Raw genomic sequence first — 24,109 nt, 5'->3', positions numbered from 1 at the left:
CCCCACCCTGGAGTCTGACCTCATCCTTAAGTCCCTCCCTAGACCCCTCTTCTGGTCACCCCAGACCACCCCTCAATCCCTCCCTCAACCTTTGTGTATATAATCTCCATCTTGCCTCCATGAAGGTGGTCAGAACCAATCTAGCTCAGATGGGTCTGGCCCTTTTTCCTTACAGGCGTCGCAAGGGGTGGGATCTCTCGGGGCAGGCTTATTTGGCTAACTCTTAATAAACTTTATCCTTTCCCTTGGCTGAGAAGGCTTGAGTCGAATTCTTTCGGCAGGACCCGGTGTGTCAGTACTTTGGGGTGCTGAGCACCTCTCACCCCAAACCCTCATCAACATGACTTGTAGTTGACTTTGATTTGAGTAAGTAAGGGCTGTGCATGGTCACTTTAATCGATAATATATATCATATTATATTTGCTTTGATTAATTTTCTGTTATGCTGTTTTAAATTTTTGAATTTCCCCTCCCCTTCCCATGTTGTGTACTTTTCTTCCTCCCTGTCATGCATATCTGCTCTGAAAGAAACAAAGTCACATACTACAAGTACTATTGAACTGCAGGTTAGGAGACCTGGCTCCAAGTCTCAGGTCTGCCACTGACTATTTGTACATTGTTGGGTGACTTACTTAGAACACTTAGAACTTAGCTCGAGTTTTCTCACATGTGGGATGAAAAGAATGAATTAATTTCTCAGAACCTTTCCAGCTTGAACATCCTACCATCTTGTTGTTCTACCTGTGGGCTTTCAGGAAGGAATTCCATTACTCTTTGGGGAAGGAAGAGTAGGTTTTGAGTTGAGAGGAAAAGAATCACCCACAGAGAGAAACTGCCAAAATGAAAAGAGCCTGCTTGGTACTATAGTGAGTTGCCATCAGCGCAGGTGAAATACGTAATGAGTATCCCTATTGCAAATGTCGTAAGGGATCTTACATACTTGTCTTTCAACTGATTATATTTATTCTGTGGTTCTTCATTGCTGGAATTCCCCTTTCTGCATGTGAATAATACTGTATATTCCACATCTGATCCGTGTTTATATTCTTGGTACCCTTTTTTTAAGTCTTCCTCCTCTTTTTGGGGAGAACCACTTAGATTAAAGCCCAACATAGAATTTTTCCTTAGAAATCTGAGGCAGAGGTGGATAATTGGAAGAGACAGGCAACTTCAGGGCAAGGAACCCATGGCAAACTCCCAAATCAAGACAAGTCAGAGGCTGTTGAAGGTCACCAGCCCCTGTGTCCTCAGCCTGGAGAGTCATTGTGCTAGACTTCTAATTCTAATTCTCTCCATCTTTAAATCCATTTCTCCCTTATTTCTCATTTAGATCACAAACTCATATAATGGAGCCAGGGTGGGATACAATGGCCCATCTATTCCAGATTTTCCCATGAGAAAAATGAGGAGTGGGGTAATTAAGTGACTTGCCTAAAGTCTTAGTGGGAATAAATGGCTGAGCTGGGATTTGAACCCAGATTCTCTACCTCTAAATCATTCTCTGCTTCTAAATCAAGTACTTTTTCCTGTTACACTGTTATTGTAGAGTAGTTTTCAGTCGCGTCTGACTCTTTGTGACCCCATTTGGGTTTTCATTAACAGAGATGCTGGAGTGGTTTTGCCATTTCCTTCTCCTGCTCATTTTACAGATGAGGAACTGAAGCAAACAGGGTAAAATGACTTGCCCAGAGTCATACAGTTAGTAAATGTCTGAGGCCAGATTTGAATTCAGGAAGATGGGTCTTCCTGCCACCAGGCTCAACACTCTATCCACTGTACTACCTGGCTTCCCCTTCAACTAGCCTTTCATTACTGAAACAGGGAGAAAGTGAACCCTGGTATCCCTTAAAAGATATCCCATTCCCCTACATACACACTTAATTTAGGGCCTACTCCTTGTCCACTCTTCCCTTTTTCTTTTTTTAAACTCTCCCTGCTACTTTTTTTTTACACCTTTGCACTGTCATCAGCACTTTTCTCTCTAAATGTAAACTCACAAGCCTTAGTTAAATAAAATTTATACATTTCTTGTCAACTATGTTTTTATGTTTTTAAAGAGTCAAGTCTACTGTGGTTTACAGACAACATTCCTGCCATGGAAAACTTATGCAGAAGAAAAAATATTCTAATTATTCCACTGAATTGAGAGAGAATGGACATGTAAGTAAACGTGCTAATATGCCACAGCATCATAGGATCATAGACTGAGAGCTAAAAAGGACCTTAGAGGCCATCTATTCCCAGTCTCTCATTTTACAAATGATAAAACATAGGTCCACTGTAGTTTTGAAATGAAGGTCACGCAGTTATCTGGGATTTGAACCTGAATCCCCTGACTTCAAATCTAGCACTCTTGCCAGTACTCCACATTTTTCAAAGGAAAGGTTATAATAACTTGGTTTGTTTATATCACAGATGTGTGATTTCCTTGCAGATGACATCTGGTAAAATATAGTGTTAGAAGGATGATGGAGAATCTAAGAACGTAAGCAACTGTCATATGTGATCACTCAGCCAGTAAGTGTCAAAGGAAGGATATGAATTAATGGCCTCCTATCTCCAAGTGCAGGATTCCATCTACTATGCCATTCGAATCTTCAGGTTATTTAACTTAAAAGAAGAGAAGTTTGGGAGACAAATAGTATATTTTCTCATCATCAGGCATATAAAATCCCTTTATGTAAGACTGATGAACTGTTCTCCATATTAATTCTGCTCTTCTACTCCCTGAGAACAAATACAAATTTATATCAAGTAACTTATCGCCCATAGATTGAAGAACATTTGATATGTTTTAGGTATGTTCTTATCAATTGATCCAATATCCTATAAGTTTGTACTTCTGAATTCCCAATATTCTCATTTTTTTTAGGAGGAAGATGGCCCGGGGTTCTTGCTCTGCAGAACTCAATAAAATGGAAACTAGAAAAATGCTAGAAGCACAGAGGTACATTATTAGGATCCAATTAAAATGACAGAAAGGAGAAATGCTGACAGCTGTAGGATATTTTCCCCTTCCCTTAGTAAAACAAGTATTAGTTAGAGGGACTCAAAAAGTCATCAAATTTTAGAGTGGGAAATAATCTATAAAAAGACCTAGGCCAACCCCTTCATCTTACATATAGTAGCTGGGGGCACTCCAGTCCCTTTCCAAATCACAGGGTAGGGAACCCCAGAAGATGTCTATCCTTCGGTAACAATTCTCTTTTGAATTCACATATGCTAAAACCATAGCGCGTGAGACCCCACAACTGTGTTTACCATGAATAGACAGAGGACATAATTAGTTCTAAACAAAGGCATATAATAACATGGTGTGGTAAGAAAAAGAGAAATCAAATCCACCCCTCAAACCAGGAAAATACTCTCCCACAAATACAAGCACTTTTATGACAAAAAATATTCTACGCATGTAGGAAATCTGTTGAATGGGACACATTTGATAGGTTATTTGCCACTCGTAAGGCCAGGACACACACATGCATGGAAGAGCAATTCAAGTCTTTAACACTAAGGATGTTGATAGCTTTTTGGAATGCCAAGGGCTGTGGCCACCAGGCCTTCTTTCTACCAGTCTTGGACATATGATGTTCTCCTGGACATGATATCTCTTCCTGCTGCCTTGCCTCTCTTAGATGCCTCTCTATCAGATACTGTGTCCAACACATAGTAGGTATTAATAAATGTTTGTGGATTGACTCACCGACTAGATGGCCTCTCAGGTCCTTCCCAGCTCCAGACCTATGATCTATGTGCCTGACCACATTCTTGGTTTTTCATATGCTTATATGGCTGCCAAAGACTGAAAAGGCTTTAAGCTCACTCCCACATACCTATAAAGAAAGTCTAGTCTGATAGTGACTTAATTTACCATGCTTCCTTCTCCTTGGTAATATCACAGTTTTGTATTCCTGGCATATCTTGGGAACAGTAGAGACATGTTTAAGAGAAAGTCACAGAGAAGGAGCCTGGGAAACACTAAGTCTGGGGGAGTTTTAGAGCAGGAAATTTATCTAGTAAGGGCAATGATTATATTTATTTAATAAGCTAATTAGACTTTAAATCACTTATAAAGTATAAAATTCATAAGCATATCAGAGATAACTTTTTTAGTGCTTCCGGTAGTGATAACACAGAGAAATAGAAATTTAATTGGGCATTTAGCTTTGCTTCATTATTCTAAACTAATTATGGCCTTATTTTGGCAAAGGCACCATTTCCTGAGGATGGAAAGGAAAGGTTAGAATTGGTCATTTTTAAATAAGGTGAGTGTAACTACTATAAACACTTTCAACCAAGGCCCAGGTTATAAAGTTTGCATTTTCTTGTGTTTAATATGCAGGCAATCTGATAAAAAGCTGTAACTAGGTTGTGGCAATATGGCCTTTATCCCAGAGCACACAACTTAAAGAGCTGCTGCGCTTCAGCTGCAAAGAAACTGTAGGGTCAGCAAGAGTCGTTTGTTGAAATGGGAAGCTACCAAATAAATGGCAGTCTGGAGTGAGCCCCACTCTTGTCTCCCAGCTGCTTGCAGAACCAACCCAACTCCACTTGGCATTCTCTCCAACATCATTACCTGCTGTGCACACTGTCCTCTGTAATCAGCATGTCCCAGTGATCCATAATATCTATGTGACCTTGTGCAATCTTACCTCACTGAGCTTCAGTTTCCTCATCTCTTAAATGAGGCCAATCTCTCTCCATCCCCCTTCAAATGACCTCTGAGGTCCCTTTTACCTCTATATGTGTGATCCTTTTATTCATGAGAACACAAAGAAGTTAATTTAAATTTCAAAATATAGTGATTTTTAAAAAGTTAACTTTCAGAATATGGTGCAAGGGGAAAACCTTCCTGACAACCTTTCTGACAACGTTTCCTTTTCCAGCCCCCTCCTGACTATAAGATGGTCTCCCCATTCCCTCCCAACTGGAGTCCATCCTTTGTACCACCCGGCTACCTAGGTAGGAGGGAATGAGGAAACCATCTTTCAGGAGTCAGGAAGAGCTGAGTTCAAATGTGGCCTCAGACACTTGTTAGCTGTGTAACCTTGGTCAAGTCACTTAACCATGGTTTCTTCAACTGTAAAATGAAGATAATAGTACCTACCTTCCAGTGTTGTTTCAAGGATCAAGAAAAAATATTTGTAAAGCTCCTGGCATATAGTAGATGCTTAATAAATGTTTCCTTCCTTCCTCTCTCCCTCTCTCTCTTTCTTTCCTCTTTCCTTCTCAGTTCCAAAACAGGGAAGAAAAATCCTTCATCCTTATTAATTGAGGACCTTAGCTCAGATTTCCCCCTTCCCAAAGTTTGTGTGCTTTGCGTCTCCAGCCCATTCTCCTTGAGACGACAATGTGGACATGGTCACTCCCACCACTTGGATGAGCCCAGGACCGCTGGGCCTTGCTTTCTGCCCATCCACTGAATCCTAAGGGCGACCAGGTCTTCCCATCTGCCCTGTGGTGAAACCCTCCAATTGTCTTCCCCAATTAAAATGTGATCTCCTGGAAAGCAGTGACTGTCTTGCCTTTCTATTTGTAGCCACCATGGCTGGCCTTCCGTAAGCACTGAATAAGTGCTTTTTTCATTCAAAACTGTATTATGGTCCCTTGACTAAATAAAACAAAAATATACCTCATTTTCAAACCAGGAGTACAGTTGGTAAACTTAATATTACAAACCAATGATTCCCTTGCCCTCTTATATCCTGAACTTCAGTTTATTTACCACCCCAAACAACTAAGAATGTTTTAGATTTTGTATACCAAAGTAAACCTCATATCCTCAACTATACCTATATTTTTTCCTAATTGAGTAAGAGACCAACAGATCTTATTCAACCGATTGATTAATTGAATTCCTAGTAAGAAAAAGACAAAATAAATACCAAACTTGCTACCCGAAGTGCAGATTATTGTTTTTTAAATGAAATAATGGGTTTCCCTGCATTCTTTTTATTCTTAGAAATTATGCCTTTTTCACATAGTCAAACCACTGAAATTGAACTCAATTTGATAAGCATTTATTGAGCACCTACCAAGTGCCAGGCATTGTGCTGGGCACTAGAGACAAAAAGACAAAAGTGAAACTCTTTGTGCCCTCAAAGATCTTACATTCTTCTGGGAGATTTTATTAGGAAATTAAGTAGTAAAAATTGGGACAAGTCTCCTGTTCATTTGCAAATTAATTTGTTGATCCAATAATACATCTTAAAGTAATGCATGTATCATATGCTTAACATTTAAGTCCCCATTGTGTGCAAGGTTCTGGACTCAGTACTCTATGTGGGATGAGTATGACATGTTGAATTATCATTAAATAGCCAAGTTCAAGTATACAAATCGCCATTCCTAAGTATAGAGAGGATGTCTTTGTAGTCCCTGGGGCAGCCTTGGTTTGATTTTTTTTTTGTAAATGCACAGCAATTTGAAAGTGGCTTATGACATATGCATACCGGGTATCTGTACTTTATGAACATGTGGATGTTTTTACAACTTGTAATCATTATTACTATTATTATTTATAAAGAGGCATGACACAGGCAACTAAGAAAGTGTTTAACATACCATGTACCAAACCTTACCTACCTTAAATGGCTGCCCCGTTATTTGAGCTAATAAACATCATAAGTTGCTTCTTGATATTTTACATGCTTAGGAGTCCCTTCATAATAATGCATCTCAAAGGTCCAAGAAGACAATATAGATTCCCTATAAAACTTGTCAATATTTCTACTGCCTTAGTAGCTAAAGCTGGCTATTTTGATACACACTTTTATAAATGTAATAATAGTTGCCATCCATGTACTATATTAAAACTATGTAAAAATTTTCACATGTCTAGGATGATAGGTCTAGAGCTGGCAAGAATCACAGGGGTCATCTGGTTCAGCCTCTTTAGTTTACATATAGGGAAGCTGAGAGGCCCAAAGAGGATGCGTCAGAGGCAAGATTTGAACTCAGGCTTTCCTGACTTCAAATCTAGACTTACCTCTAATATGCATGTTATATTCCACATGAACATTGATGGTTTGGTCCACATTACTAAACTATGGTACTTTGGGCAAGTCATTTATCCTCCTATTCTGTGATTTGTTTATATGTGAAATTGTTGGACTAGATTAACTCAAAGACGGCTTTCAGCTATACCATCTTATGATTCTTTGGACACTTGAAATTTCAATCAAGTAATATCTGGTTGCTGATTTATTATATCCTTCCATTGGGAGATTTATTTCCTTTTCTGGAACTGTGACTGCCAACAGCAAATCCACTGCTGGATTCCTCTCTATTTTGCATTAAAAAAGAAAAAGAAAATTTTATTAATATAAAAATGGTCCATTTAAACTGGTTGGTAATATCTGCTATCCTTTGGGCCTGTTACTTAATTTTCATCTTCACTGGTTTTCCATGTGGTTTTACCAAGCCCTTTCAAGATTATGCTCAAAGATTATGCTAGCAAGTTCTCTCTTCATTCATACAAATTCAAAAGACTTTCTTCTCTTTTGATTCAAGAAAGTGAAAAACATTTAAAAACAAGTAGGGAATCCTGACTGGGGGCTTATTTTAACTCAGATGAAGCACTGCTGTGATCTTATACAGTCATTTTCCCCCTTCTTCCAATAATGCTTTTATGATGTATTTTTATTAAAATAACAAAAAAAATAGCTTGGGAACAACAATATGATATGATGAATTAAAAATTCTTTCCCTTCAAAGATATGCTAATAAAATTCTTTTTCAATTGCTCATTTAAAAAAAATAACCTATCCTACAATCTATCGGAAGGTATACAGAAGAAATAAACAAAGATCTCTAAAGGGATCTAGCAAAGCATTGGCTTCACAAAAAGCTAGGCTGGGTATGTTTCATGTTTATGCTTCAGGAGAATCTATAGAAATGACAACTAAGCTATTAACTAACTACCTGGGTATCTTTTCCTCTTAAAAGTTACCAAAAGGAATGGAACCCAACAGGCACTACTGAACCTTTGGGAAACTTCGGCTGCTGGTGTTTTTGAGGAATGGAGAGGATTTGAGATTGTTTTGTTTTCTAGATGCCTGAGTTTTAATGCCAGGCTTTATAAATGATATTTTAACTATCATGATGTAACTCTTTCTAAAATGGACTACACTTGATTTTGTGTAACTCTGTTGTTATAAGGGAGGATTCTATGTTGGTGGAAGGAGAGTGGGAGGTATTTTTGGGAAATGATCACGGTTTAAGAACCAAAAAGCATGAAAAAAACACTTTTAAAAAATGAAGTCTATTGCATATTTCCTTTTCTTTAGAGTGTGTACATAGATACATATATATTACATATATGTACATATACATAGATACACATATATATCAGACACACATGCTCAAAAATTAAGAAAAGCTTAGATCCTTAACTTTGTATAGTGTACTTATCTATTCATCCATCCAAATACATATACATACATGCATGTATAGACACATGTATATACACAAACATACAAACGTGTTTATGTATATATGCATAACAATCCAGTGTAATGAGAATCAGGTGAGCAGGGTCCTAGTCTTGGGCCTTAATTGACTTATCTTCAAAATGGAGGGCTAAATTGAATAATTTCTAAAGTTCCAGATAGTTCTAAAAAATTCTAATTTTATTTCTAAGATTGTATATTTCAGTCATTGTTATAAATATCAGCTCACACAATCACAGACTCAAAGCTGGAAAGGACCTCAGAGCTCTAATGTCATTTGGATATGGACCTAAAACATTAATCCCTTGTGAATGGATTTATTAAAAACAGAACAAAAACAAAACAACTTGTAAAGTGGTGAAATGTTCTGGGATATAGTGTAGAGCCCCTTGAAGTGTGTCAAGCTATCTATTCCTCCCTATATGACATACCCCTACCCAACTGTTTTTTTTAATTTTTATTTTTTTACTACTTTTTCTATTCTTTCTGTCTATGTCCTTGTTTTTAGAGATTATTTCTCAGCTTTCAGTGAGTATGTCTGAAACACTCTGGCTCTTTTCCTTTTTAATTTTGCGGTTATATTTGCTCTGAACACTGTTCATAATCCTAATCCATTTATAAGCCACTTATCCTAATATAGCTAAAAACAAATGAATAAACAATGAACTGACACATCAATAAACAAACATTTATTAAGCATCTACTATGTACCAGGTGCTGCAAGGGGCTAGGGATGATACAACAGCAACAGCAGCCAGGATTTATATAGTTTATGGCCTCCCTGATATCTATCCATTGACACCTTGGAGGGGTCAGTGGACCCCATGTTAAGAAACCCTGGTCTAGTGGGGTAATGTTTGGAAAGCTGGATAAGGGAAAGGATGGTAATCATGGTTAGCATTTACGTAGCACCTTAAGGTATGCAAAACACTTTATGTATGTTATCTTATGAATGATCTTTACAACAACTCTGTGAGGTAGGTGTTGTTGTGTTGTTGTTATGGTTATAAATATTATTATTTCACCAACGAGGAGATGGAGGCTGATAGGTTAAGGTACTTGTCCAGGGTTGCTAGTAAGCATTTGAGGTGGGATTTGAACTCAGATCTTCCTGCTATCCATGGAGCCACAACAGCAAAGTAAGATAAATTTTGCCATCACAGAGCTTCTATCAGAGAGAAAGCAGAGTTGTTTCTTTTTCTTTTGCCAAGGAGAATGAATTATTATCAGACTAGAAAGGTAAGAACAAAAATAATCGACAGGAAATTGATACCCAAGACAAGTTGGGAGATAATAAGCGATTGCCTAGCTGCTTAGCTGCCCTTGATGAGTTCATGTCAACATATTTGGTTTTTGATGGTCATTCAAATTCTGGACCATTCTTTCAATATCTTGGAGTTTGCAGCTGAATCCTAGTCATCAGTATGGTATAGTGGAAAATGTACTGGTTTTGGAGTCAGAGGACTAGGGTTCAAATCCTACCTATGTAACCTAGGAAATCAACTAACCTTTCTCGGATTTAGTTTCTCCATGTAAAATCAGGGGTTGGAGTAAATGGTCTCTATTTAACTCTATAAATCTATCACCAATGTTGGGGGCAGAAATGGTGACTAGAAATTGAACCCATGTAGTAATGTAGTATCTAAATGGAAATTTGGCTATAGGGTACTATGTGACCTGGGCTCCAGTATTCATAAGGGGCTGCATTTTTCTGCCCAATGATACCTAGGGGTATGCTCACATTAGCAATGATAATTGTAGGTGAAGAAAATATGGGTATTTGTCATCAATCTGTTCCTTTGCAGCTTTTGTTTTGTTTTCTGACAATTATCTTTTTTGTCTTCACTGGAATTTTTTTCTTTGAATCTTCAGAATTCAATTCTTGAAGTTTTCCTGTTTCTCCTGGATTAATATCTCCTGTAAAATTTTATTTCATTAGACTTTGCCTTTCTTTTTACTTAAAAATCTGTTCTCCTCAGACTTGTGATGCATATCAGTATATGACTGACTTTCCTCTCCTTCTCCATCTCAAACTTACAGACTAAATGGCTTCTTCCCTGCAAAAATTCCCACTATTTTCAGCTCAGTAATAACCCTCTCCATATTGGTGAGAATTAAATTTTTTTTAAACGTCCAGTTCTTTGTTTCCTATACCTTTTAAAGAATAAAATAAACATTAAAACAAGTCAAGAAATCATTATTCATCCTGCTTTGGGTAGAGAAGGAGCTATGCCAGGATAATTGAGGTGCCCCATCACTATTATATCATGCTTTCCTTCCAGGCTTTTGATCTCTTTCCCAGCCTCCTTATCTTTTCCTCTTTCTGTGCAGGTGATTTCTAATGACAAGATTTCTTTTGTTTTCTGCCACATATTTCCATCTGGATTCCTCGATTTCCACACATTTTTATATAATGATATTAAACTGTTCCTCCTTCCTTTTGAATAAAGCATAGCCTTTCAGAATCATATTCATGTCAAAAGCCTACTATTCCATTCAACCATATCTTAATTAAACCTATGAGGACAAATTTGTTTCTTTGCATTTTGATGTATAGGTCACCTCATTTGTTACTCATACTCCTTTGTACAGAAATCGTCAGTTATCAAAGTATGCGTTGATATAATTAGGAAGGTCCTATCAAGTTGTTTAAAGAAGTTCCCTTTATTGTCATCCTTTGGACCTCATGTGCTCTTGTATGTATGTATAGATATATCTCTATATAATTACATATATATCTATACACATAAATATACAACCATACATAAAACATATACATACATAATATACTTGAGGCCATGCTGGTTCTCTTCTTGATTTTGCCTTCTATGAATGGCCATTTCTATGACTATCTTCCCTCTTACGTTGTAGCTACTTGCTATACTATGTTTCTTTCTCCTTCTTCGTTTTTCAGTTGATTAGATTTGCAAAATGTCAGGCAAATGCATTTTTCTCTGGTCCTTAATTGGTGTACTTCCCCTCTGGGCAGTAGCCTTTCTTTCTTAAATATTTAGTTCCAGTCCAGAAATACAAATCCTATTCTCAGATGTCATTTCTTAACCAGCTTTTCAGTCCCTATTTAATAAAATTAAACCTATTAAAAAGACTCCATTAACAAAATAAAAAATTCAAAATGTGGGGAAAAAAAGTTTAGACAGGTTCCCTTGGCTCTTTTTATGGAGAAAAAAATTCTTCACACAGACAAGCTTGCATCCAGATGCACATATTTACAAAACCATATAATCACTGCAAATAATTTCGAGCTATGAACATATTTCTGTTGAGGTCAGACCATTTTTTTAATCACCTAGTTTCGTAATTTTGGCCATTCTTGATTCCTTCACTTTCTTTGACCCCAGATATATCTAATTGTCAAGTCTTGTCAATTTTGCTTCCAAAGCTTTCACAACCATACCCTTTTTACCCGTCCATTCCCACAACTCTTGTTCACACCTTCGTCACCTCTCACTTGGACTATTTCAATAACCTTGAGCTGGACAGCTAGGTGGCTCAGTGAACAAAGAGCTGAGTTTGGAGTCAGGAAGATTCATCTTCCTGAGTTCAAATCCGGCCTCAGACACTTACTAGTTATGCAATCTGTTGCAAGTCACTTAAACCTGTTTGCCTCAGTTTCTTCATCTGTAAAATGAGCTGGAGAAGGAAATGGCAAACCATTTCAATATCTTTGCCAAGAAAATCCCAAATGGGATCACAAAGAGTAGAACACAATTGAACAACAATAATAATAATGTAGATGCATATGTACATTATATAATATAGAGAGAACTATATACATGATGTGTACATATTATACTTAAAAGTATAAGTGAAAAGGTTTGTTACTGGGTCAATAACAGTGAAGCACAGTGGACAGAGCAATGGCTGTGGAGTCAGGAATACCTGAGTTCAAAACCAGCCTCAGACAGTTACTAGCTATGTGAACCTGGGCAAATTATCTAACCCTGTTTGCCTCAGTTTCCTCATCTGTAAAATGAGCTGTAGAAGTAAATGGCAAACCACTCCAGTAAACTCCTCTGGCATGTAAAGCCCTTCAAATGATGGTGCTAGCCTACCTTTACAGGGTTATTGTTTCTTATTTATTCATGCTCTCTGCACTGCAGCCAAACAGACCTACTTGCTATTGCTTATACTACCATGCTTTGCAGGTAATAATTAACTGGCTTTCCAAAGTTGCACAACACACTTAAGTTTAATCTGCATTAGGAATACCTTCTTGATCCCCTTTTTAAGTGTAGACAATCAACAAAACAATAAAACAAGCCCTCATTTATAGTGTTTATAGATTTCTGAAGTCTGAAGTATAAATGCTGAAAATTTAATACTTGGCTTCAAGAGCCCACTCCCATTTCTTCTTGAGCCTTTGCATAGAATCTGCTTTATTCCTGAAATGCACTCCTTCTTCACTTTCTCCTCTTAGCATCCCTATTTTCCTTCAAAGTTCATTTCAAGTGCAATCTTCTGTTCTGATTCCCTAGCTACTAGTACTCCCCACCCCATTACTTTGCACTTACATATATGTTCAGATGTTTCCCTTGACTGCATGTAAACTTCTCCAAAGCAAAAAATGTTTCATTATTATGTATTCCCAGAAGCCAGCATGGAGCTTGGCACAGGGAAGGCACTTAAAGAATCCTTGTTAATTGAAATTAACGTTTGTCAGTTTATGAAGGAAGCAGAACTTTTCACTTTTATTATGGGAGAAGCAGTAGGATGGAGTGGAAAGAATGTTGGCCTTGGCATGAGGTGAACTAAGTTCAAGCCCCAGGTCTCTTCTTTATCAGCTGTATGACCAACAAGGAAAGAGTCCCATAGCAATGGGCTTAGAGCCTGGAGTTTTACACACACAGACACACCTGAAAGATTAAGCCCTCAACACACAGATGCAGAGCCTAGCAAAACAAATTCCCATACCAGAACAAAAAAAAAAAGTTTCCAAACAAAGCGAAAGAGGCAAGAAAAATGGAAGATGACGTAAAGTGCGTGTCCGTGTGTGCAAAGGGGCAAGGAAGAACGGAGTAAAGCCAAGGATGGGGCACGACACCAGAGTGGGGAAGCGAGCTCGGCTTACTTTGCCCGGAGCTCCCCTGTCCCACTCACCATGACATCCTAGGGTCGGAGCTCTTTAAGCCCCGCCCTCACGCTGTTGCCGTCGCTAGGTAACGAAACGGTTGTCTAGGCAACGCAGGAAGCCACTGTGAGGCGCTTGTGCATGAGCCACGTGGGGATCGAGGGTGGAGGCGTGGGGCGGGGGCACTCCCATCCAAATTCTCGGGCACCCTGTTCCCCACCAAGCCAAATGCAGAACCCGGGCCTCGCCCCGGCCCAGAGCCGTCCATGGCACGCGCGGCGCCCCCACCTCTCGCGAGAGCAGAGCCGAGCCGGGAGGGGGGGGGAGGGCTGGGACGGGGGGGGGGGGGGCCCACGGGCCCAGCGGCTCGTGGGGTTGCTATTGGGAACGGCGGTGGGAGCTGGGGTGAGGGTGGGGGTACGGACCCAGAGTGACCGTGCGCACCGGGACGGAGGCGGGCGACTGAGCTGGAGCCGAGCTCACAGCCATGAAGCGAACGCTGTCGGGTCCGAGGCCCCTGGACGTGACGGCAAGCTTCATGGCGGCTGGGGAGGCCGCAGAAGCGGTGGCGGCCGAGGGCGCCTACTACTTGGAGCGTATCCTTCCTGCGTCGAAGGGAGGGGCCGGGACCGGGGCCTCCCCGCTCCTCCCTAGGAATCCGGGTCAAACCCCTCCCCCCTACCCCCATCCCCCGCCTTGCTACCTGTGGAGTCATGTGTCTGTGCCTCTTATGTAATTTGGGCGGGGGTGGGGTCTGATCTCCAGCCTCCTCCCCAGTCCCCCCCACCCCTTCTCTCGTCACCAACCATCCTATCTCTTTCTTGTTCTCTTGGGCGAGTGCCGGGGGGCGAGCTGTAGTCTGCAATCTCCTCTGATGCTGGGGCAAAGGGGAAAATCAAGAAAACATCTATTAAGCACCTACTGTATGTGGTTGGGGATCTAAAGAAAAGCAAAGGAGAGTAACTGCTGTCAGGGAGTTCATATTCTCATGGGGGAGACCAAGAGTAAACGAAGATGGACAGACAAACAGGTGAAATTGGAGGTAACTGAGAGAAGGTACTAGAATTCAGAGGCATTGGGAAAGGCATCCTGTAAAAAAGTGAAATTTTAGCTGGGACCTAAAGGATGCCAGGAGGCAGAGATAAGAAGGGACGGTATTCCTGGCATGGGAGACGAGAGGGTCAGAAATGATTTGGACAGCTGGGTGGAGGGAGGATGGACTGAAGTGAGGAGAGAAGTTGACCGTTGCAGTAGTCCAGGTATGAGCTGATGAGGCCTTGCACCAAGGTGTTGGTAGTGACTGAAGAGAGAAGAGGATGCATGCGAGAGATATTAAGAAGGTAAAATCTGTAGGCCTTAGCCACAGATGAGAATTGGGGGTTAAGAGAGAAACTTGAAGGGAGGGTGAGGCCCAGGTTGGGAGTTGACTTCTGAAGTCCTGTTGCAGATCTTAATATTATTTTCCTACCTTCTTCCTGGGCCCCTCCTGTCACCACGAATGAGTCACTTCCCTCCTCCCTTTGCTAGTGTGTAGGAAGTGCAGGGCTCTTGTCTGCCAGGAAGAATGCTAGGTTTCTTTGGGCATTCCTAAAATCCAGTGTGTGGCAAAAAGGGAAGAAGGAAGATTGCTTTTTTATTTTTTTTTTAAATTTTTTTTGAGGTGATTTATCCTCCAAGAAGGAGTGAAATATTCCATTTCTCACCTTCCTAGGCAGTTTTGCCTAAACAGGTCACCCAACTCCCTGAAAACCCTATTCCTTGAAGGAATCTGTAGGTTTCCCAGAAGTCCAGGTTGCCGGATCTATCACCAGTCCAATTAGAACGCTGCAATCAGCTGGATTGTTTGTGTTATGGTAGTTTTTGCTATGAAGTGCCTTATGTGATTGTATTGCATCTGAATTAAGTCTTCAAATAAGACTGATTTAGACTAATGTTGCAATTAGTTTGCATTACTTGAGAGTATACTACTCACAGAACAGAAGTTTAGTGTGTTGGCAGAAGGAAGAAACCAATAGGGAACTAAAGATTTTCAGGCCATATACAATAGGTAACCAACATGTAGGTAACAAAATTGAAGTATATTTTGTGTGCTGTTTTGGGAAAGGTTATAGAACACAAGTTGTTTCTGTTTTTTGTTTTGTTTTTAGAATAATAGCTCAGTAGGGCTAAGGAAAGGCCAAGATTAGAGATCGTTTGCTTTCAGGCAGGGAAATGGATTCACCAACCAAAACAGAAGGTTTTCTAGTCTCATAGAAATCTCTAAAGATGGAGACTCCATAGCTTATTTTTTTCCCCACTTCTAATCCTTCTAGTTTTAATTTAATGTTTGTTGTTGTAGATTGAATCGTTGTTAATTCACTTTGTGCTCTTTAGCAAATTAGTTATGCATACAAATTCTCCTAAATGCTTTAAAGAATTTAGCTGAAAACACAGAAGAATAATATCTTTTTTGTTATGAAGTGCAATGAAATTACTTTTCTCATAAACTTGTGTATTTCCTCATATACTTAAAATTTATACTAATTTATACTTAGACTGATATTCTGCATTTACTTCATCTTTTTAAAATTAATTCATTTTTAGTTTTCAACATTCACTTCCACAAGATTTTGAGTTCCAAATTTTCTCCCCATCTCTCCCCTCCCCACACCCCAAGACTGCATGCATTCTGATTACCCCTTCCCCCATTCTGCCTTCCCTTCCATCACTCTACCCCTCTTTCTCTTATCCCCTTCCATTCTGTTTTCCTATAGAGCAAGATAGATTTCTGTACCCCATTGCCTGTATATCTTATTTCCCAGTTAAAACAATTTTTAACATTCATCTTTAAAACTTTGAGTTCTAAATTCTCTCTCTTCCTTCCTCCTCACCCACCCTCATTGAGAAGGCAAACAATTCAATATATGTTATACATGTGTAGCCATGCAAAATATTTCCATAATAGGCATGTTGTGAAAGACTGACTGTATTTCCCTCTATCCTCTTCCTCCCTGTTTATTCTGTTCTTCCTTTTAAGCCTGTCCCTCCTCAAAAGTGTTTGCTTCTGATTACCCGCCTCCCCCCCCCCCCCCACAATGTGCCCTCCCTTCTATCATCCCCCTTCTCTTATCCCCTTACTCCATACTTTCCTGTAGGGTAAGCTAGATTTCCATACCCAATTGAATGTGTTTGTTATTCCCTCCTTAAGCCTAATCTGATGAGAGTAAAGTTCACTCCCTCTTATCTTCCCCTTCACTGTAAAAGCTTTTTCCTGCCTCTTTTCTGTCAGCTCTGGTCTTTTCATCAAGAATGCTTCAAAGTCCTCTGTTTCATTGAATGTGCATTTATTTCATCCTAAATATAAGTCTTTGTTTTATTTCCAAAGCCCTATGATTTCATTTTTCTGGACTACCTTTACCTCGTCTGTCCAATGAGGGGGTTGGAAGTGATATTTAAGGCCCCTTCTAGCTCTGAGTACTATTAACCAGTGATCCACTGATGATACAGTAGACAATAATTTAAACCAATTTTGGTCCAGTTCAGTAATTTAAAACAAATGAGTGTATTAATCTCCCTAAATGCATTTAAATTGTCAAGTATAATGTGAAAAATAACATGGCAAAGTGTGTAGAGTGCTGTATATGGAGTCAGGAAGACCTAGGTTCAGATCCTACCTTAGACGCTAGCCATGTGGCTATCCTTTTTTTCTCCACTAAATATGGGGTTCAGTTATCTCTATGTGGATTACTCCCAAATCCATATACTAAGCCATGCTCTCTCTCTTGAACTGCAGGCCTGTGTTAGTAACTGCTTGCTGTGCATTCTGCCGGGATATCCTATAGTCCAAAGTAGAACTCGTTTTTCCCAGACGTATCCCTCCTCCACATTTACCCATTCTCTTGAGAACATTGCCATTCTTCCAGTCACCTAGATTCATCCACAGCCTTAATTACCCATGACTCCTCACTCTCATATTTGCCATAGCTGATTAGTTGGTAAATTTTGTGGATTCTACCTCTATGTTTCTTAGATCTCCCCTTTTTTTCTCTACTCACGCAGCCTTCATCCTAGTTCAGGTCTTCATCAGCCCTTTCCTGGACTACTAAAATAGCTTCCCAGTTGTTCTCCCTACTTACATTTTCTCCCTTCTCTCAGTTAGCATCCACATAGTAACCTCATTAACATTTCTAAAACACAGATAGGACCCCTTATTAAAATTTTTTGTATGGGCTTTCTGTTGCATTTAGGAAAAAGAAAGAATCCTCAGGTTCCTGGCATGCCAAGGGAATGACTATTTGGTTGGGGTTTTATAATAGTCATCAACGTGTATTTTTAAATTGTTCAGAATGATGATGGGATGTGATGGAGAGGATGACTCTTTTCCTCTAAATTCAGTGAAACAAAGACTGTGAGCAGGGTGTTGAATTTTTTGAGAAGGGCTGAGTGCATCCTAAGATTTGGTAGATGACAGCTACAAAAAATGGTGCTCGAAATTTTGCAAAAGAAAGAGTGAAGCCTACTACAAAAGACTCCCAGATTCTCCAATTTCTGTCCTTTGACTTTTTCACGTATTTCCTTTTTGTTGACCTATTCTTTCATACCTACACCTTCATTCAGCTTAAGTACTTCACAGGAATTAAGTTTTGACGTATGGCTCAGAGTATGTTTAACATCTTTGCTACCGCTAGTACTATTGCTATGGTTTTGTACCTCTCTTCATACTCCTAGAAACTGACATCATAGAGGACAGTTGGGTTCCCTATCTGGCAGGCCCTGGGTGGGGCCAGGTGGGACAGGCCAGATGAGGGGACTTTGTGAAGCAGAAGCTATAATCAAGTACCATGGGGTCTGAATCAGAAGATATTGTTATAGTGGTTTCAGAAGAAACATGGTTTGGAACCTGCCCTGGGGAGGAAAGGGTATGCTAATGTCTCTTCTTGTCCCAATAACTGGGAGAGAAAATTTCCTGAGCTGAAAAGGATTGTTGAGGATAGGAAAAAAAGAGGATATGATATCCTCAGGAGAAAGCCAGATTTTAGTTGATGTAAGGAGGTACAAGAAATTCTTGATAAATAGTTTAGAAGACTTTGTTTACAATAGAATGAGGTCCTGTGGAATGGATAAAATGGAAAGGGTCTGGTTGAGGTAGGCCTGAGGAAGAGGGAAGGCTGAATTGAATAGGGCTGGAAGGATAGGAAGAGGTAGCAGGGACAAATGGTTTGTTCCAAGCAATAATTCTGGGCAACAAATTGGGAAACGAGGTGGGGGACATGCTAGGAATAGATGGGAATAGTGCAGGTTATATAGAATTCAGTTAATAGAGCCACTTGCAAAATTAATTGGCTCTAATGTTCCAGTTAGAATGTTAGGGAGATTAAATGTGTGGTGGCATAATTTAAATTATATTATAGATTTCTTCTCTGTATATTAACATTGAAGTGATGATAGGGTATACATCTATTCACATTTACAGGCACTTTAGAGAATCACTTAGAAAATGTAATCAACCACACATATACTGTGATTCTATACCACTGGCTCTTTGTTATCACACCTATGGCTTGAAAGGACAATGTATGGTATTAATAGATGATACCTCATGTTGTATAGTTTACATGCAATACCATGTTTGATCTTGGTGGTAGTATTGTGAATTACATAGTACAAAGGACTATTTTACTGTGGAGGACATTGCTCTCCAGAGAGGTGAAATTACTTGCTAGTATTAGGAAGAGCTGGTAATTGAGCCTGGTCTTTCAGATTCCAAATTCAGTATACTTCTCACAAGACCATGCTACCTTTTCCCCCCTCAGCATGTCTGAAAATCATCCTTTGGTTTACAACTTTGAGTTGGACTGAATGACCATTTAGATTCTTTCTGTCTCTAAACCTTCAATCTAGATCTAACCCAGGCCTTCCAGACTTCAGTCTACTTTTTCACTATACAGTATTATTATCTAATTGTTAATTATTATTACCGTTAATTTGTCATGTAACATTCTGGTGTTCTGGCATGCCATGTTTATGTAGTCTTCTAGGGCCAATTCTTAGCTGTAGTTCTCTTCAGCTGCTTCCAAGTACCATTGTTACCATTAGGGTAGTAATCTTTTTAAATCATGGCTCACAAGCTCTCACTGATTTTTTTTTAACTACAATCAAGTGACTGAAAGTTTAAAGTGAATTAATAGTAAAAAATAATAGTAAAGTGAATTAATAGTGAAACAGAATTACAAGCTATAACATGGAATTAGTATCATATTAAACTATTTGGTTACTCATTCCCAAATTGCCTTTTCATTTATTATCAAACAGCACTAATCTCACACCTGATTTACTTCTTTGTTTCCCCAACCCAATAGGAGAAGAGAAGTGCCAAGCATCCTGTGGCTCCAGATCCAACTTCTTTACTTGGTCCCCAGCTTGGCACCAGCCTTTCTTTCCCGTCTGTGATTTGTTTGGGTTCCACCCCGGATCTCCACTTACACATCACCCGGCCAGCTGATGCAGGCTCACATAGTCCTATCTCAGTGAGATTTCCATAATCCTTTTCTTAGATGAAATGTGCTGAAAGTCACTGATTTTTAAAAGACTTCTGGGAGATCTAGTTCCTCAAGATAAGCATGGTGTCCACTACCTTATAGTTAGATTTGTAGTATTAAATAATCTTTTTAAAAATAGTCTATCGTATTTTACTGATAGTCATGGGAAAAGTAGAGTCCTAGTGACTAAAAGCACAGATTGAGAAATAAATGTATTTGGGATTAGGTGGACAGACCATAACAATTTAGCTTTTATATGCACTGTTTATTATGAGCTACCTGCAGTGCCATGTCTTGTTTGTATGCTACTGTTTGCAAATATGTCTGACAAATATTAGCATTTGATAGCTTAGGGTTAGCATGAATTGAGTGAGGCTATAGTGTCTTCTCTGATGGGATTGTGGAGACCCAACACCAGTGTTTGATTCTGAAGGTGGTTGAAATGTCAGGTGTAACAGCCTCCTTTTAAAAAGTTAAAGAACTGGGCAAATCAAGTGGAACAATCAATTGAGAAAAATGAATGTTCTCTTCCCCTCCCCTCTCCTGCTTGCGCATCTCCAGTTTCATTGGTCTAGGGAACTCCCAGTGCAGAAACTCTCCACTGATGCAGATCAGCACCTCCTGTATAATGGATAATTTGTGACTTGCTCTACGTGTTTAAGGCAAAACTTAAGCCTACTTCTTTGTCACTACAAGACGAGACAATGAAAGGTTTTCAAAAAGTAAAAAGAGAGAAAAATGAATTTAAAGATGCTCAGAAAGTGCTTACTACAGAAAAAGGAAGTTGGTTAGAGGCACTAATTTTCCAGTTAATTCTGAGAAGATAGAAAAGCAGAGGGGGGTGAGGGTGGGGAAACCTTTTACAATTAGCAGCAAACTACAAATGGTCACTTTTTTTTAAAGCTCTTTATAGTGAATACCAGAAAGAGTATTTCAACACTTTGTAAGATTGTTCACACCTTTTAAATTTGGCCTGAATACATCAGAACAAAACCTAAACAATATACCACAAACAGCATATTTTGATACTAAGACATTTATTTTATATAAAATATATGTTATAATTGAATTAAAAATTAATTTCAAAAAGCTACACAGCATTACATTCTGAATTACATTTCCTTAGAAGCCTCTTCCTTTTTACTTTAACTTTAAATCATGTCTTGGAAATTCACTAAATATTGAATTATATTTGTCTGCCTATCCCTTGTTTCTCTTTTTAGCATGATTTTTCTTCAAAAGCCATGATATTTTTTTTTTTTGCTTTTTTTTTTTTGGGCAGGGCAATTGGGGTTAAGTGACTTGCCCAAGGTCACATAGCTAGTACAAGTGTCAAGTGTCTGAGGCCGGATTTGAACTCAGGTCCTCCTGACTCCAGGGCCGGTGCTCTACTCACTGTGCCACCTAGCTGCCCCAAGCCATGATATTTTTAAGAAAAATCCAAAAACCCGGATCCAAATTGGTGCAAAATCATTTTGTGATTTTGGAACCAAAGGGCAATCCAGTCCATTCGTGTTAAGGACTTGTACTAAGTCTTTAGCCCTGCCACTTTGCTTTAGCAGGATAGCTCTGCATTCCATTGTGACATTTTTATGTAGACTTACTTTTTCCCCATTTAAAATTTTGCCTTGGTACTCACCCTAAAATGGCCTGTGTTTATTATATAGTGGAAATTACCTCCAAATAGTGGATCTTATAAGAATGCATGGCATTAAAATGTTTTAAAGTACATTCAAGAAGAAGTGTGCCTCATGTTCTGCTCATTTGCAGTGCTTCTAACAAAATGAAGAGCGACATTGTGAAGAGCTGATTCGAGGCTATAGAAAGCCAAAAATAAAATTAGCATCCGTAGCATTTGTTATATTCACACTTTTCCCAAGCATAGGTAGGGATGTAATTAAACAGTTGGTTTAAAAATATATTCTTGGATTTTAGAATACCTGGGAAAACAAAGGTAACTAAGAACTTAATTTATCAAAAACAAAACAAGTTGATTATTACTATTAAATCCAAAGGTTAAATGAGTTTTACATCAAGTCACTTGAAATTATTACGTATTTCAGAGTTTTTACTTGACAGAACTTTCAGAAGTTACTATAACTGAAGCATCTGAAGATGATTATCAGTATGATGAGGTAATATATGTTTCTTATATTTTCAATTTGTAAATGTATTGCATTGTCTATTTTAGATGATATTTCTTACAAAGAATGCAATTAAAAAAACTTTGAAACACTTAAATAGGATTTGTTCCTTTTTTTTCTTTATATAATTTTCTAATGCCTTTAAAGATGCCAGTTTGGTTTAGTGTTTCAACTGAATTTAGCTAATGTCAGCTAGTTTAGAATGAAATGTGATATATTTAAATATTTATATTAGATAGTATATCTAGTTTTGCTTTTAATCATCTTATATAGTAAGCTTGATTGCCTGCATTGTATAACTGTATTGAAGAAAGTAATTTTTCTTGGGATCATTTATTTTCTTTCTTTCAGTTTGGCATGGCTTCCTGTAATAGAGGTAGATTTAGGCTAGGTTTTCTGCCTTCTAGCTGGATCCCAGGTTCTTTCCTACTTTTTGAATATTTGGGGCTAGGACCCACTTCTACCCAGTGCGTATACTGGTCCTAGTCCCTACCCTTTTCAGTATTCCCCTTGGTGGGAAAGGGGACAGGATAAGCATTTATGAAATCACCTACTATGACCCAGGTCCTGTGATAAGTGCTTTGCAAATATTGTCTCATTTGATAATTGGTCTTGTCCCGAGTGGAGTAGGAAAAAAAATCTTTTTTAATGTAGTAGTTGTGTTAGAAACAGATCCATTGAGGTTAAGAGAGAAGAGGAAGATTAACCCTAGAGAAGTAATGAAAGTTACAGGAAAGTAAGTATCTTGAATTATTTATACTAATGAACATCTCATTAACACAGATGATCAGGAGTTAACTGTGTTGTAATCTTAATAAAAAACTCCCCATTTAAGTCATTTAAAAATTATTACATTGCCAGTAATTTTTTCCTTTCTTTTCACTGCATAGATGACAATCAAAGAAAAAATTAATTATGTATTAATGCTTTAAACTTTAATATGAAGATGGTGGTTCTGTAAATGTGATGGAAAACTGGTTGTCAATTTGAGACATCTGTTCTAGTAAATAACATCACCTATCAGCTAGGGAATCATTTATGTTGTCAAAGTTTATGTTTTTACTCTTGACCGTACAGTAGCTTTTCTTGAAGGAGCAAGTGGTCTTTGAGAGCAGCATTTAGACGGGTCTCTTATTTTAATTCTGATAACAAAATAGAGATTTGTAATAATTACTAGTTTTGACAAGCAAATGGTAGGGAAAGAGTAGGAAAAGTGGTATTTGGTTAGCAATGGGATTTTTAGAGTGTTTTAACAATTTGCTTTTTTTTACTAGACTGTGCCATGAAAATATTTATTACATATCTAAATTTCTATCTCCTCTAGTGTCTGGCTCAGTACTTGCAAATAGGGACTTTATAAATATTTTTAATTGAATTTTTTGGTAAAAGCAAATGGCCGGCAGTTTCATAATGGTTATTAAACTAATACATAGCAACAACAACAAACCCTGCTCGTATATGTCAGTTGGCCAAAATGCATTATGTGTATGAATGACTACAAGACACAGCGTAATAAAATTTCTTTCATTTACTTTTTACTTTGGGTCATTGTGTTAGGATTGCAGATTCTGGAAGGAAAAGAATTGTATGTATACTTTTTCTTTATTTTGTTTGTTGTCTTAGGTATCAGAACAAGATGATTTAAGTATTCCAGAAGGTGATGAAGATCTGACAAAAGCCCTTCAGGTTATTCAAGAAAAGAAAGAAGATGCGGCTATTATGGTAAGAATTTTCTCCCGAGAGAGAGGGAGCATGATATGGTAGTGTGGTGGGTGAAATCTGAATAACTGAATAAACAAAGGTTCAAGCTTCTGAGCATATTGATTTATTAATCAGTGTATGCCAATTGAATAACAAATCAGGACTAGGCCTCTTCAGCTTGGCATTGGACCCCAAACACAGGGGGAC

At 38.6% G+C, this 24,109-nt stretch overlaps 1 protein-coding gene across 2 annotated transcripts in view; it reads left to right on the top strand.

The window, feature by feature from the left end:
- Positions 1 to 14,026: 14,026 nt before the first annotated feature.
- The window catches only part of SPAG16 (sperm associated antigen 16), a 1,249,495-nt gene continuing 1,239,412 nt past the window's right edge, over positions 14,027 to 24,109 (top strand). The window contains exons 1-3 of one of the 2 annotated variants that reach the window (XM_036756892.1): positions 14,027 to 14,135; positions 22,146 to 22,192; positions 23,825 to 23,923. In XM_036756892.1, the coding sequence (XP_036612787.1) occupies positions 14,027 to 14,135; positions 22,146 to 22,192; positions 23,825 to 23,923 (255 nt within the window). Of the gene's footprint in view, positions 14,136 to 22,136; positions 22,193 to 23,824; positions 23,924 to 24,109 lie in introns of both variants that reach the window. The other variant, XM_036756890.1, reaches the window with a different exon arrangement.

The sequence above is a fragment of the Trichosurus vulpecula genome, chromosome 4, assembly GCF_011100635.1.
Source record: "Trichosurus vulpecula isolate mTriVul1 chromosome 4, mTriVul1.pri, whole genome shotgun sequence".
Classification (NCBI taxonomy): Eukaryota; Metazoa; Chordata; class Mammalia; order Diprotodontia; family Phalangeridae; genus Trichosurus; species Trichosurus vulpecula.
The sequence above is the reverse complement of the archived record's forward strand: the minus strand, read 5'-3'. Positions and strand labels throughout refer to the sequence as shown.